At 41.7% G+C, this 16,144-nt stretch overlaps 1 protein-coding gene across 10 annotated transcripts in view; it reads left to right on the top strand.

Moving 5' to 3' along the window:
• iqsec1b (IQ motif and Sec7 domain ArfGEF 1b) overlaps nucleotides 1-16,144 on the top strand; it is a 261,941-nt gene that overhangs the window by 239,169 nt on the left and 6,628 nt on the right. For all 10 annotated transcript variants that reach the window (XM_085161060.1, XM_085161059.1, XM_085161065.1 and 7 more), the window contains 11 exons: nucleotides 5,726-6,005; nucleotides 8,136-9,397; nucleotides 9,916-10,077; nucleotides 10,950-11,072; nucleotides 12,715-12,881; nucleotides 13,361-13,500; nucleotides 14,059-14,088; nucleotides 14,251-14,376; nucleotides 14,470-14,569; nucleotides 15,427-15,588; nucleotides 15,703-15,879. In XM_085161060.1, the coding sequence (XP_085017186.1) occupies nucleotides 5,726-6,005; nucleotides 8,136-9,397; nucleotides 9,916-10,077; nucleotides 10,950-11,072; nucleotides 12,715-12,881; nucleotides 13,361-13,500; nucleotides 14,059-14,088; nucleotides 14,251-14,376; nucleotides 14,470-14,569; nucleotides 15,427-15,588; nucleotides 15,703-15,879 (2,729 nt within the window). The remainder of the gene's footprint in view (nucleotides 1-5,725; nucleotides 6,006-8,135; nucleotides 9,398-9,915; nucleotides 10,078-10,949; nucleotides 11,073-12,714; nucleotides 12,882-13,360; nucleotides 13,501-14,058; nucleotides 14,089-14,250; nucleotides 14,377-14,469; nucleotides 14,570-15,426; nucleotides 15,589-15,702; nucleotides 15,880-16,144) is intronic.

The following is a 16,144-nucleotide window of genomic DNA, read 5'->3' as shown; positions in this document are numbered from 1 at the left end:
GTGTTTAACTTTTTTTTGGCAGCAATAAACATGACAGTTTACTTATTTTCATTTAAGAGATGTTTTATTTTAATTAAGTTTAAAACTTTTTTATTTAATGTAAAATTATATTTTGTTTTAATTTACTTTCAAATTCTTCAGTTGCTGAAGGGGCTGCATAGTTTTCATAAATTGCATAAGTTTACCTTTATGTACAGAATCTGAATATCGCAAAATATTTTTAAAAATTGCAATAATATCGTATCGTGCGTTAAGTATTGTGATAATATCGTATCGTGGGATGTATGGTGATTCCCACCTCTAGTATTATAGTAGGCTCTTTACCCTACAATAGAAAGTGCCTTGAGGTGACTGCTGCTGTGATTTGCCATTATATAGAGAAAATTGAATGGAACTGAATTATGCATGTCTGTCATAGTAACAGTGAAATATCTGCACTCAGATGCAGCTGTTTGTTGAATTCGATTTATTATTAACACATCCAGGTTAGTATTTAAGTATTCTTAAACTAATTTCTAAAATAATCAATGCAAATAAACAAATGCCTGCCGTACAAAGAGTCCTCCTGGGGGAATTCTGCTAAGGATTAGGCTCTAGGATTATGTCACGTGGCTGTTAGGCGTTTGTCAGTTGTCAACTGCATTCGTGTTTGTTCTGCACTGAAACTCATTCAGAAATGTTACTCGGTCTAATGTAGTAATAAGATGGCTGTCAATCACTGAAATATGAGCGGGGTGTTCAGATGTAAGGCTGAAATGTTCCACTGCTAACAGGATAAGTGAAATAGAAAGAGCTGCTCTTATGAAAGCAGTTCAATTATTCAGCTGGCTGACATTTTGGAAGCTGTAGCAGTGTGTTAGGTTGAAGCCAGATTACCCAACACGGTAACGCTGATACACTTAAACAAATATCAGTGATCTGGGTACTTCCTGCTTCAGCCATGCTCCCCACAGTCGCTGCTGCACCTCAGTTTGTGGTCCAGCACTGATCCAAACACGTACCAAACTGAGGTAGTGGAATTACCTCCATCAGCATCTCAAACATTGGAGGTGTTAATCCCAGTTCTTCCAGCATCTTTATGATATCTCTTTAGCAACAATATGTAGTTACATTCTTTTTAGAAGTTTGCTAGTTAATTGGCTACATGCATAACCTCTAATTAATATGCACCTATACAGTACTACAGTATGAAGACTGGAGCTATCTAGGAAGGTTTTCTAAAACCTGTCACACTCATTCTTCCTGCTCTGAACAAATCTCGGTCTCCCTCTCTGACTGCTGGGGTACTACTTCATATATGTTGAAATATAAGCAACATACTCTTCAGTCATCCTCATGCAACATAACCAGCTAACTGAAGACATCAGCATGCTGTAAGTGGTTCGAGTTCGGTGCCACGTTTCGAGCATGCCAAGCTCTTCTTCCGTCTAACGGAATTGATATTTCCAATTAAACTTCCTCTGCTGGAGCAGATGTATTATGGCACGCCCTTCAGTCTAATTAAAGGGCTCTCTCTGTCTGATTAGATTAGTTCCCTTAAAAATTAAAAATGTGTTGATGGTGCACAGGGAAGGGAATGAAAATGCCGAAAGTGGTTTTAAAATGAGCGTCAGTGTCCAGCTTGGAGAGCGGGGCCGTTTTCCCTAATGAGAGATGTTATCACGTGACAGAGAAACTGTCGTTCATTACCGTGACTTGGCCAAATAAACATTATTGCAAAGTATCCCACAGGAATGTGTGGCCTTCCAAATTTGTTCTAAATGCCACTACTATGGCTAAGCTATTGTTCATTTTAGACACATTTTTCTTCCCCAGTACAAACTTGAGCTTAAAGATTCGAAGAAGTGAGAAACAGTTAACGTAGCTGCTCTCAGTGTTTAAATATCTGTCGACTCACTCACCTCAAAGTTCACAAACTAACACAACCCTTCTTTTTTTGTTTAAATGTTTTACACAGAGCAAAACAGGAACACAGTAGTTTGTGGTTTCAGGAGAAGTTACACCACAGCTGTTTTTCAGAGTTGTTTAAACTCCATACTCACCATGCAAAGACAGGAGTAGAAAGGTTTCCATGTCAGCGAAGCGTTATTGGAACCAAATGGGAACTTGTCCAAAGACTAGACTGAAAGTATAAAGTTGCACAAACAAATGTTCTTCTCAGATTGTGTGGGTCGGAGCGGACACCTCTGGACACCTCCCGGTGCGGAGATGAACACGCATTTGGTTCTTTTGAGCATTTGAACAAATGAATCATTGTTCAGATTTATCTCAGAACACCACCAATATAAAATGTAGCTGTTTTTGCTTTGATATGTCATATTTCTCAGCAGAAGTCTAACTTATGTGAATGTAGACCCATTTCAATATCACCCTCTTCAGAGTGATGACAGGAATCATTAGTCTACCGCTTTGACCCTATCCTGGATGTCAAATCTCTTTCCTGTTCAAGCTTTTACTTCACCCTTTATTATCTAATTTTGACACATTCTCCCACAGAGATGAGCCTTTCCACCTCACCCATCACACTGATGACAAAAGGAACATTTTTGCTTTAAGAGAAAACTGCTGAAATCTGCTCAAACTGATTATGCATTGTTTTTAAAGTCAGACCCCATCACGTCCTGGCTTGATGAAGCACTGACACATTTCTACCGCCTACTGGTGTTGGCCAGAGGGGCCGATGGCGCGATATGGCAGCCTCGCTTCTGTCAGTCTGCCCCAGGGCAGCTGTAGCTACAACTGTAGCTGCCTCCACCAGTGTGTGAATGTGAGAGTGAATGAATAGTGGCATTGTAAAGCGCTTTGGGTGCCTTGAAAAGCGCTATATAAATCCAATCCATTATTATTATTTCTCTCTCTGACTGACTGTGCAGGTCAGATGGTGCACAGCCAACGATAGGCCAACATCCTGCAACATGGATGTCTTGTTTTTTCTGACATTGCCGTTGTGTACTGCTGTGTGAAATTAATTGATAATGAAATATCTGCTAAGTGTTTCTGGATGTCTCACTCCTCATGCCAGTGCAGCAGTTGGTGTGATCTTTCACAAATCACGATTGCACATGAAGCTATTGGCAACTTTCTGATTTGTGTGATGTCTCAGCCTGGTTGCTGGTTGCTGGTGGACTCGTAAATTTGCTTCCCGAGGGCCGAAAAAGAGAGTCTGTCATGCAGAAATAATTGTTTAGGAGATGCAGATGAAGAGTAACAACCATGGATGCATGTTACAAAATATCAAGAATTGGTGAACAAATGTTGCATCCCATTCTTCTGCACTGATACCACAGAGTTTCTTAAACAGCAGTTCTCCACATACAGAAATATGCCCACACACTATGTATAAGCAGCTGGGCTGTCCTTTAAGTGCCCCACTTGAGCCAAAACACATCAATGGTCAGAGGCCACGCTCTAGGCTAATCTATTTTTCAGGCCTCCCCAAAGTGAGACCTCACCAAATAAACCAAAACGAAGTCCTGATATATACCACATGTGGTGGTTTTACCCATTCTTAGATGGTGGTGGTGAACAGAGGGGTTTGCAGCCAGCCTTAATGATAGGCTTGTCTTTTTTTTGTTGATTAGCAATTTAATGTAGTGTTCTGCCTAATTTAGAAGTGAGCTCGACTGCAGTTGACGGCGTGCACTAATAGGAGTTGTACTATATTATACCTGTTCTTGTAGTGTTGATTGATATCGTTCACAAAACAATGTAGACACAGAAATTCAGTTAAGCTGTCTCCAGTGGTTGCTGTCTAAATGATGAGTACTGAAGAGCAACTCATATGTGAGAACTACAACAACAGATACAAGTGTAGTTGTGCACCATGATTATTATCCCCACCTCACTGCATATTAAGAGGCCACCAACCTGAGGTGTTCACCGATTGCTTCAGTGTGATCTCCTTCTTGTTGTTTTTGCAACAAATAACTCCATGACTACATTCACGGGAAAATGGCATGTGCAGAAAGCAAACCCTTCAGTCCTGCCAACTGCATGCATGACAAACAGTCCACTGTGAACATATCAGCAGTCTCCTTTTGTTGGACTGTATTTGCAGTTCAATCAAAACCACGGCATTTAAAGAGAGGCAGCTATTTCATCTGCTGTCATTTATATTTGGCTGTGTAGCTCTGTTCTGGGACCTCCACACATGTGCACATGGAACACCGTAGAGTAAGAGCATCAGCAAGACTCAGTGCAGAACAGAGCAGGAATCAGTGACAGGATGGCATGAAAGGAGGAGCTGGGTTGGAGGTGGATTGCAAAGGGGCATGCAAGCTAATGAACCTTTAGTAGTTGCAGTAATGCTTGTTTAAAGGATGTAGAGGTGCTCATGTTGTAATATGTGAAGCACAGGTTGCTCTCTTAGGGTTTGATTCATGTCGTGGACCTAAAGTCATGTCTCCCAGCTGTAAGTCATTAGAATACCCATCAAAGCTTTTTTAAACACCTGTATTAGGCTAACAGGTTTCCTTTAATTTTGTCTCTGCCATTAGTATTTCAGCTCCTTATGGTAAGTTCCCAGTAGATATGCTCTTCCTGTTTTGGTAGCCATCATCATCATACAAGGTGATAAACAGAATTGCATAGTAAATGTGTGACTGATAGGGAACACGCATGTTCTCATTATTGTAGCCACTACATTGTGAAATGAACATTTATTTCAAAATGAAGAAGTAAAAAGAGAAGTAAGAGGAAGCCTGCCGATAGCAACTTTAAAGTGAGCCACACAGTTGTATAGCTGTAGGACCGATACGCTGCTGTCACCTGCAACTCTATACTTTGTGTTTTAAGTGTGTAGATAGCAGTGGGTAGTATAAGCCGTAAATGAGCAAAAGATGATTTGCAACTAGTGGGAGGGAGGAAGTGCATATTCACTTTGATTCATGATAGATTCAGTTGCCAGCTTCCTTCCCTTTTCATGAAATTTCACACTTTTGACTAAAATGTTTATCTGCAGTCTCATAAGCATTTAATGTCCTTACATTGACATCCAGTCTTGTACAAAGAAAAAGTTTCTTAAATCAAGCATTCGTCAGTGGAGAGGGAGATCTCACCACGTCAAACATTCAAAAAGCAGTCAGATCAGTCCTGTAAGGCAGAATCTTTGATTCTTTGCAGGAATACTTATGGAGCTGTCTTTGAGAAACAAATATATGGCAGGAAATCACAACAGTGTGAGATGTGTGGAGACCAGCTGTATGCTGGCAGAACAGATCTATAGTCTGGAGCGAGCCGGTCGGTCATTGCCAGTTTATCCAAACTGATGTTTGAACAAAGGTCTGTATTGATCTCAATATTCAAGGCACTACTTCACATGCTTTAATCAGTTCTGACATGGTGCCCCTTTGTTTATAGTAAGATTGGGTTTCTGATAATGTTGTGGTAATTTCAGCATCGGTGGAGTTAAAGTGTGTCTTTAACAGTCAGCTTTTATTCACATTTCATTTGTTTTAATTAAGACATAGCGCCTCGCTCGTACGGCTGCTTGGGATCGCCTGAGGTTTTTCCTGCTCTGTAAAGAGAATGTGTAAAGACGACAGGCTGCACACTGACTGCTGCTATAAATTCACTCGCTCGCATTTATACCCTGCCAGCAGTATCAAAGTTCACTTTTTCCATCTGTCACGTGCTCTGTGCTGACACACACAAGGGAGTGTGTGCACTCAGGAAAATGACTAAGCAGACTGACTTGGCGTGCTCTCTGTGTGTTTGTGTGCCGCAGTGTGGAAGGTGATGCTCCGGGAACTGAAGTGGGAGCTTCTGTGGACCCTAGTGGTGGCTACAGTTGTGTCCCAGTGACCCACAGCGGCGGGCTCGGCCCCGACCACCTGGACAGCCAGCTCTACGGGCACATCTTGCTGCCAGGCCACCCACGGCCCAGACGGCCCAAGCTTCAGCACTCTCAGTCCATCCTCCGCAAGCAAGCAGAAGAGGAGGCAATCAAGCGCTCCCGCTCGCTGTCAGAGAGCTATGAGCTCTCATCTGACCTACAGGACAAGCAGGTGAGACGGGAAAGGGCCACACTAACTTACATTTGTTAAAACTTAGAGTCATGAGTAGCTTGAACACAGAGGCATTATGAGCAGCTGTGTAGTAGATCCTAGTTTTTCGTGGCACATCAAAGGAGAATTATTAGCCAAAACTGCAGTTCCTCGCCAAGGTTTTTCCATTTTTCACTTCCTGACTTTTCTTATTCTAAAAGTATAAAAACAAAACTTCTGTCAACATTAAAAAAAAAATGCAACCTGTTGTATTGTATTCTTATAATGTTTTCATTCGTTTGCTGCCCACCATTATCTATTAGCTTTACACCCCATGATATCTGATGTGGTGCATCAAGTCCTTCTAGTTTGGAAGTTCAGTTAGTTTGTAGTGTGTATTTAGGCCCGTGCAGACTGTTACAGGCTTTCAACACATAAAAAATTCATAGTCAGAGTCATTTCTTTTTCCAGCAGTAGTAGGCATGGATGGTTTGCTTGGTCTTCAGCCAAGTAATAAGAGTCCACATGACAGTGAATCCCTCCATTTTTCCCAGAGGACACCAATAACTTAATTAGCAGCAAAATTAGGCATCAACACAGTCAAAGGGTCCTGTTCAGTGACTTAAATAGGAGTAAGTTGAGCGTATATTGAGATTTGCTACCATCCTCAAGTACTCATTAGAGGAACTGAAGTTTTTGGCATTTTAAAATCGACTTCATTGTTCAGCCTCAGAGGTTGTGGCTTGACCACAACATGGTGAGGACTATGGGTAGTGGAAACCATACAGCGTATTATCTGTAAGCAAGCCCAAAGAAAAAGCAGGCAACTAGGCATTAAAGTGTGTTGCTGAGTAGACTCTTGTAAAAGGAGATGACAGGAAAATATGTGCATGGCCTTTAGAAGAACTACACAAAAGATCATCTAGTGACTTTGGTGACCCCAGTAGAGAGCATCATTCCCTCCTTAGCTCTGTTTGTGTGCCAACCAAACAGACTCACAGCATAGTTTGTTTATATAGAGTCTCTAGAGTCTGTTTGCATTTATTTATTACTTCTATAGTTTCACATAGCTGAAGCCCAGGAAAGCACTAAGAACTTAGAATGAACCAGAAAGACCAGAGTTACTAAGCACACTGTCAAATGTAGCTAAATGCTATTTATCACATGACATGTAAACTGCCATTGTTTCAAAATAATAGTGTTTCAATAATAAATAGCATCTGTATGACATCTATATTAATAATACATTATCGATAGGAAATGATATCACCGCTTAATCCTTTTGTCACTGCTTAACCTCTTGCATTGAAACTTCCTGTCATGTTCCAGTTGTTTCAAGTATAAACCCACTCGCCTCATTGGCCGTCCCATACAGAAGTGGTATAGATTTAGTGTCATTTTTTACACCTATGAGTCCATAGGTGGAAACCAGGTCAGTGTAAGCGGTACAGGAATGAGAGGGGGGCAGTGCAATTCAGCCCTGACATTATTCTAATTATAGGCATATAGTTTGAGACTTTTCAGTATAGTCAAGACAGGATACTGTTTCTCTCAAGCACTGCAATGATTCAGTAGGATTTGTTCTTTTCAGTTTCAGAGAAAAAAACAGTTTCTGGTTATCTTACATTTATGTTAATGAACTAAAGTGGTCATATAGTTAGAAAATGTACTCTTTCTCATAAAACAAGCCACCTGTACCTATTGTGCTTACAGGCTGTGGCGTACAGACACACATTTTGTTGTGTTTTGGACAGAAGGATTAGAATCCTTGCTAGTTTTTTTTTTTGTTACTCCCAAGGCTTCATTCAGTGAACAAAGCTTGTTTAGTTATTGGTGTTACCATCTCTTAAAAATAATGTGGTCAAGTCTCTTTAATTAGACTGTGTGACCATAGATGAACCATCTTTATCATAACGATGTTTTTTGTGTGTCAGACAAATATCTTTTGCCAGAGAGCTCAGGAATTTAGCTTTCTGGGTTTTCTTATTTTTTAGTTTTTTGTTTTTTGCTTTGGTTGTACCATTGTAGGTTGCTTTTGCAAGTCTCAAGTCTCGTAAGAACACGTCTAAAGAGACTATTGAGGAATGTGTTCCCATGTTTCCAATACTAATAATATTTCATTTCTCTCAAATTTCCCTCCTTTCCCTACAGGTGGAGATGCTAGAGCGCAAATATGGTGGGCGTTTCATAACCCGGCATGCTGCCCGCACCATACAGACAGCTTTCCGCCAATACCAGATGAACAAAAACTTTGAGCGTCTTAGAAGCTCTATGTCTGAAAACCGTATGTCCAGACGGATCGTCCTATCCAATATGAGAATGCAGTTTTCTTTTGAAGGACCTGAAAAAGTCCATAGCTCCTACTTCGAGGGAAAGCAGGTCTCTCTAACAGATGATGGCACTAAAATTGGCGCACTGAGGCAGTCAGACCATGGCGGGGAAATGGGTGTGCAGGCCAAGACCCCCACCACACAGAGCGACTTCACAGATGCCATCACAGAACTAGAAGATGCCTTTTCAAGGCAGGTGAAATCTCTAGCCGAGTCCATAGATGATGCTCTGAACTGCCGCAGCCTACATGGTGAAGACAGTCAGTCAGAGCCAGCGAGAGGCCTCCAAGATATGGACCGAGAGGTCCCCTGTCAGGTGAAACCCTCCCACAGCGCCTCAGAACACCGTAAACTCGATGAGATGACGGCGTCTTACAGCGATGTCACCCTGTACATCGACGAAGAGGAGTTATCACCACCCCTGCCTCTTTCTCAGTCTGTAGACCGGCCCTCAAGCACAGAATCAGACTTGCGCCAGCGTTCGCTCAACTCCTCACAAGATTATTGGTCTCTTGCTCATAAGGATGAAAAAGGGGACACCGATACCAGCTGCCGCAGTACACCTTCCTTGGAATGCCAAGAGCAACGTCTACGGGTAGATCACCTACCCTTATTGACCATAGAGCCTCCCAGTGATAGCTCAGTGGAGCTGAGTGATCGTTCTGACCGCAGCTCTTTAAAGAGACAGAATGCCTACGAACGAAGCATCAGCAACCAGCAGAGTAGTCCTAAACAAGTCAGCCACAGCCTGCCACCTCGAGGGCCTTCCAGAGAAGAAGACACTTCCCGACATCGATCGCGACAGCTGGAGGCCCATCTGGTGATCAATGGTACAGCAAACCGGCAGAGCAAGTCAGAGTCGGATTTCTCAGATGGCGACAATGACAGCATCAACAGCACATCGAACTCCAACGATACCATCAATTGTAGTTCTGAATCCTCGTCCAGGGACAGCCTGCGTGAACAGACGCTCAGCAAGCAGACGTACCACAAAGAAACTCGCAACAGCTGGGACTCACCTGCATTCAGCAATGACATCATTCGCAAGAGGCATTACCGCATTGGCCTAAATCTCTTCAACAAGTACGTCCACACGATAGAACATCACCTAACACATGATACATTCACACACTTTGGCTTGTTCAAATTAGATGCAGTTCATTTCACATGACTTACAAAATGGGATTTGTTTTGGTTGTTTTTTTGTCTTAGAAACTCAAAATGAACCTCACATTAAAATGCAATAAAGTTTTTGGAACAAGAACTGCCTCTGCCTGTTCTGCGTAAAGTGCAAACAAGCTTCAAACTCCTTCTGCTCCAGTTCGTTTGAGCCCGGCTGAATCTGTTTAATCATTGCTGATTGTGGATTTGGTTTCTTTCTGAGCCCGCTATAAAATGCCTTTTAATCATTTGTGATCAACACCGTAGAGAGTTGTAGCTCTCTCCTGGCTTCTCTACGTCCTGTCCCTCATGCGACACACTTTTGGCCGGGGTTAGGAGCGCAACAGGATAATCACAGATTTGGAATGTGTCCTCACCCACTCTCATTTTGCCTCTCTCTTTTTTGGTCTCTCTTTCTCTACTCTTTCCTGTGTCTCTAGGAAACCAGAAAAAGGCATTCAGTATCTGATAGAGCGAAACTTTGTTCCAGACACTCCGGTGGGTGTGGCCCACTTCCTGCTCCAGAGGAAAGGCTTGAGTAGGCAGATGATTGGCGAGTTCCTGGGTAATCGGCAGAAACAGTTCAACCGGGATGTCCTCGAGTGAGTCTGCAGCAGATCATGCCGGTGTACTCTTTTGGAATATTTGTATTTGAGGATGAATCATTTCAGGCTTTTGATTTAAGTTCACAGTGCACAGAATGTTAGTTTATTTGCCTCCTGGGAACATAAATATAAATCATCATTTAGTTGCAAATAAGGTTGGCAGTTTGTAATTTACCCTCATTCACACTGTCTAAGGACTATATAATGACTCAAGTTACATGCAGGAAATAAGCAGAAATGGAATCCACTCAGGAAATTGCCATGATGCTCAGATAAACATACAGATCCTCTTTATAGTTCCCAGGTTTTTTGATATGAGAGAGCAGTCGTATAGATTGTCTACTCTCTACTCCTTTGTATCATTCAAATAGTGCCTCGTGCTTTAGATTGCACAGACTTATCTTAGACCCACTTGAAATACACCAGCTCTGTCAGAGCCTATTGAGATTCATTGGAGGATAAGGCCAGAAAAGGTCCGCTGGTGTCAGTTTGACAGGCATAACTAAAGGGCTCCTTGAGAAAATGTCTATAAATCCAGACATGCAAGGTATCACTGCTCCGGAGTGCTGAGTCACAATCCTCTTCTCAGCAGAGGAAGAACTGAACATTTCCTTTACTTAAGTAAGTGTTAAGTGAGCAGAAAAACTCTTGCTCCCTTTCATGTCCTGCATATAATCTGAAAAATCAACAGCAGATCAGCTTACTCACTGAAAACAGCCAAGTCTGTAGGCATCTTTAATCTTAAACTGTTCTTCACCTACGTGGCCAAAAAAACCCAACAACTTCTAAAATATTCTCAGTTGAACTGACAGGTGCTTGTTACACTCCCAAACTTCCTGCTCACTGTGAACTCGTGTGTTTTTCACCAGCTGCGTAGTGGATGAAATGGACTTCTCAGCTATGGAGCTGGATGAAGCGCTCAGGAAATTCCAGGCACACATCAGAGTCCAAGGGGAAGCACAGAAGGTCGAGCGACTGATAGAGGCCTTCAGGTAAGGCATGCTTTTAATATTTGGGTGCAAAAACATGGCTTTAGTTCCCAAACCAATGTAGGTAGCTTAAATCTAAACCACTTCATGTGCCTTTCTGTAGAAAGGAGGTGTAAAATGATGTTTTTGCAAATAGGGTCATATATCAATTTAGACTAACTGATTATGTGACAGGTTGGTCATTATGGGGTTCATTGCCGTGTCTAGTATTTACCACCAACATAGCGTGTATGATTAATGGATAGCACAAACCAGCTTTGCTCCATTTCAACAACACCATTATCCTCTAAAACAAAGGTGACACCAAAAAGTCTAAATGTAACGGTCGCGAGCAGAAAGCAATAGAGCGGTGCAAAGTCATTTCAAATCCAGACTTTTGTTCGACCAAGGCATTGTAGAAAATGATTTAGAGAAAATTAGTTCAAAGAGTGAAGGAATACCTCCCTCAGGGCTGCTGATAGATGTTGTTTGTGCCTCATTTACTTTTCCAAAACTTCCAGCAGAAAAGGTGCCCTCGTGTGCATGGAGAATTCGCTTCGATCAGCAGTGAGCAAGGACATTTCGGCCTCAGTTACGGGGGAGGTAGTGATGACGGATCATCTGGTCCTCACCTGCAGCTCCCTTTGTGGTGGTTCAGAAATTGCCCGTGTAATACCTGGAGGCTGTATTGACAGATGTTACTTATTTCTTTGACTGCAGAACAGATAGCAGAGAGCTCAATATTAATATCAGGTGAAGCATTGATACCTATGCCCCGAACTAATCGCTTACAGGGAAGCTAACACCTTTACTTTGCCAGTAAGTTGTCTTACTGATGCCTTCTTATCAACTAAATGGTAAATGGACTGGTTCTTATATAGCGCTTTTCTACTCTGTCCGAGCACTCAAAGCGCTTTATACAGCTAATTCATTCACCCAATCACACCCATTCACACAAGCACTTCTAAGCTTAAGTGCGCAGTATCTAACATTCATACACATTCACACTCCGATGGATGCATCGGAGAGCAACATGGGGTTAGTATCTTGCCCAAGGATATTTGGCATGCAGACTGGAGCAGCCTGGGATTGAACCGCCGACCTTCTGGTTAGTGGCTGATCCGCTCTGCCACCTGAGCTACAGCCACCCCAGCTCTTGAACTAGCTCCCATGTTCAAGCAAAGCATTGCATTACATCCAGAATTCATCTAATATACATCAAAGTGAAATTGATGTAATATTAGTTGTGTTATTTCAGTAGTATTAAGGTCATTTTTAGAAACTGCCTCAGGTCCAAGTCTTTGGGTCGTCTAAATGAGCTAATTAGCCTAGCGTGCTAATTTTAGCATATTGTCACCTACTGTATGTTGGTCAGTACTGATGCATTTAATGTAATGCTTATATTTAGATGTAGACTATGTAAGGGCATCATAGTAAATTCTTATAATACATACAATAGCTTTGTTAATATAATAGTTTATCTAGCTAAAGTTAGCAATGGCTATACTTTGATAGCACAGTTGTGCTAGTAAATAGTTTTGTTTTTTTCTGTTAGGGGTAAATTCAGGTGGATTAATGACCCAAAAATATTAATTTACACACATATTGTTTTTATCAGAACGATTATTTTTGCATTCAGTTTCTGCTCCTTACATATTCTTCCCAGCCAGCGTTACTGCATCTGCAACCCCGGTGTGGTGCGACAATTCAGGAACCCCGACACCATCTTCATCCTTGCCTTTGCAATCATCCTCCTCAACACTGACATGTACAGCCCCAACGTCAAGCCTGAGAGGAAGATGAAGCTGGAGGACTTTGTTAAGAACCTTAGAGGTACTTTGTTCTCCCTCACTGCACCACATCCGACTTTCTGTCACAAAACCAGTACTCCCCTGACACATTACTGTTTCTCTGAGGATAAATATTCATCTTAAAATTGAGTTTTGTGCATGCACATTGCCTCGATTAATGGCCATGTCAATAAGGTATTTATTTTTTTGGAAGTCATGGCCAAGAAAGCTTTCCTGTCGAAGCAAAGTACTTTTTAGTTGCCCTCAACAGATTTTGAGGGTATTAGAAAATGGCTTTATGGCATGACTGAATAATTTTTCTGCCTATTGAAGTGTCTGTAATTAAAGTACAGTATTGAATGGAGGAGAAAATACTTTGAAGGACGTTTCTGTATGTATTTTGAGATACATAAGCAATGCAGCAAGTAAGTATATTTAGAGGTTTGGCTTGCATAAATCTGCAATTTAATCATTAATCCCTCTTTTTTTCTCTATTTCTCTTTTCCTCTTATCCCCCGGCAGGAGTCGATGATGGGGAGGACATCCCCCGAGAGATGCTCGTAGGGATATACGAACGGATTCGCAAGCGGGAGCTCAAGACTAATGAAGACCACGTCTCCCAGGTTCAGAAAGTGGAAAAGCTAATCGTTGGAAAAAAGCCAGTAAGTTGGAGTTTGACCTTGGACAGCTACATGTGAAGTGTGACTCCTTTTCTTTTTACCTCCACTCAAGAGCTGAATCCAAGCAGGAGCATTAACACTAAATAACCCAGTGTGCCTCTGAGCTGCTATAGTGTGCTGGTTAATTCATGGCCAACTTTCTTCACCGTGTGACTCTTCAGGGCTACTATACCATTGTGCATTACTGCAGTATGTTGTTTGCCCTGAGTACCAACCACAAGAAAAGCCTGAGCTAACAAGCTGTGCAAAAATGAGATAAACAGCCTCGCTCATAATGATCTTGAAGCCGTTTATTTGAAAACTACTCCTTCTGTGAGTCGATACCTGAGAGATGATCCTTATGATGTCACGACCATTATGGGGGACGGAGTCGGAAAAGAGGAAAGTGAAGGATTCTGGCAGCGTGGTTCTGTCAACCAAATATTTTGGTTTTTAATTTGGTCTTAAACATTGCTTTAAACTTCTTATCATTCTTGTTGCATACATTTTTACATGTGTCCAAGCTCTGAAATGTGTTTTGTTTGATTTCTTACTCCTTAGATCGGCTCTTTACATCATGGTCTTGGCTGTGTAAGTATTTCCTTTCAATTATTTTCATATTAGCACTGAGTGGGATTTTTCTGTTATTCCTCAAGGCTGTATGAGGCATAAAGTTTGAAGCAGCATGTTTGAAAGCTCTCTGTGAAGCACCAAGAGACAGAATAAGAAATTATACTGTATTGTATTGTGCAGGTACTATCTCTACCCCACCGGAGACTGGTCTGTTACTGCAGACTTTTTGAAGTGCCCGACCCCAACAAACCTCAAAAGTTGGGCCTGCACCAAAGGGAAATCTTCCTTTTCAATGACTTGCTAGTGGTACGGCAGATGTTACTTTCAATAAAAAGAGAACAAACTCTGTTTTAGAGAGAAAGAGTCTTAAAAAGAGCGCGTGCTTTGCTTTTTTCACAGGTTACAAAAATCTTCCAGAAGAAAAAGAATTCTGTGACGTACAGCTTTCGACAGTCCTTCTCTCTTTATGGCATGCAAGTCCTCCTCTTTGAGAATCAGTGTAAGTAGTATTTGCATGAAGCACTCACTGTGTTATAGTTGTGTGTCCACTGAGAGTCCCCAGACCCCTTAGTTCTAGGAACTAATGTTAGGGAACCACAAGTTTCTTCAGCCCTGTTTTTGGTCTGATCTCATAACGCAAATTGATTAGCAGACATTCTAAGAAACTGTTACTTTTAAACTGCATCTTTTTAAATTATTATTACGATTGTTAAAGCTGACTTTCTCATTGTAGGCTGTTGTGTCAAATTTCATTTCATGTGATTCGTTTTTATTTATATAGCACCAACAAAAGTCATGCTTGAAAATCCGGTTTCATGCCTTTCTATGTATTCCTGAACAGTTCAGGACTTCCTCTGTAGCTCCATGACTTTTCAGAGCTAAGCGGGCACAAAAAATAACTGTTTGCAATTGCAGGTTCTTATAAATGGCCAATAGACACTAGTGGGAAAATACAAGAATACAAATTAAGAAAGTCAAAGATCCCAAATGTTCCACAAACATAACCTCCTAAACAAGGACTGTTTGAAGGTTAAACTCTCGCACTTAAACTTAAGTCAGAACATGGTTCCTTTAACAGAAATCCCAATGGGAAAGTCTATTGGAAAGTTCCTTTTTGATGGATAACAGCCAACCTCAGAGCTTGCCATCATGGAAACTTTGAACCTTGAATTATAGATATAATTCAAAGTCACATACTCCACATACACATACTTTAATATCCTAAATCTGTTGTCTCTGATGGTAGTTCTGATATCCTGCAGCTGGTTCCTATTATGTCCTACTGGTAACATCAGTCCTAACTCTCATAGACTTCAATAGTATAATGTCTGAAATGTCATTTTCATCGTTCTTTAGACTATCCCAATGGCGTTCGCTTGACTTCGGCCATTCCTGGAGCTGATATCAAAGTCCTCATCAACTTCAACGCACCCAATCCTCAGGACCGCAAAAAGTTCACTGATGATTTGCGAGAATCTATTGCAGAAGTCCAAGAGATGGAGAAGTACCGGATAGAATGTGAGTAAATAGTTCCCATTTTTTTATAGACGATATCAGCAGCTGTCTCGCATCAGTAGAAAATATGTGGAAGCCAGAAGTATATGGCACATATGTATTTTCTCCTTTGCACAGCTGAGCTAGAAAAACAGAAGGGCGTGGTGAGGCCTAGCATGTCCCAGAGCTCCGGGTTAAAGAAGGATGCAGGAAACGGAAACCTGAGCCGAGCGAGCCTCGACGACAGCTATGCCATCGGTGAAGGTCTGAAGAGAAGCGCCCTCAGCAGCTCCCTACGCGATCTCTCAGATGCAGGTAAAGTCAGAGGTTGCCATAGTAACATGCTGTCTCATCCCTCATCTAGGCTGAGTAGATTGTGTACCTGTGCTATAGATGCTGGCATGACACTGTTTACTCCTTCTGGATGTTAATCGATTTAGAAACTTGGAATACGGCATGGCGGCCATCCTGCCGGTATAGAGTGTCTGAGCCGGTGAAGCACGGAGATAGAGATGTGTTTGCTAATGGGCCTACGTATAATTTACCAGAGGCTATCAACTAATAATCCTGCATCGCAAGG

The sequence above is a fragment of the Neolamprologus multifasciatus genome, chromosome 5, assembly GCF_963576455.1.
Source record: "Neolamprologus multifasciatus chromosome 5, fNeoMul1.2, whole genome shotgun sequence".
Classification (NCBI taxonomy): domain Eukaryota; kingdom Metazoa; phylum Chordata; class Actinopteri; order Cichliformes; family Cichlidae; genus Neolamprologus; species Neolamprologus multifasciatus.
This window is presented reverse-complemented; position numbering and strand designations above follow the sequence as displayed.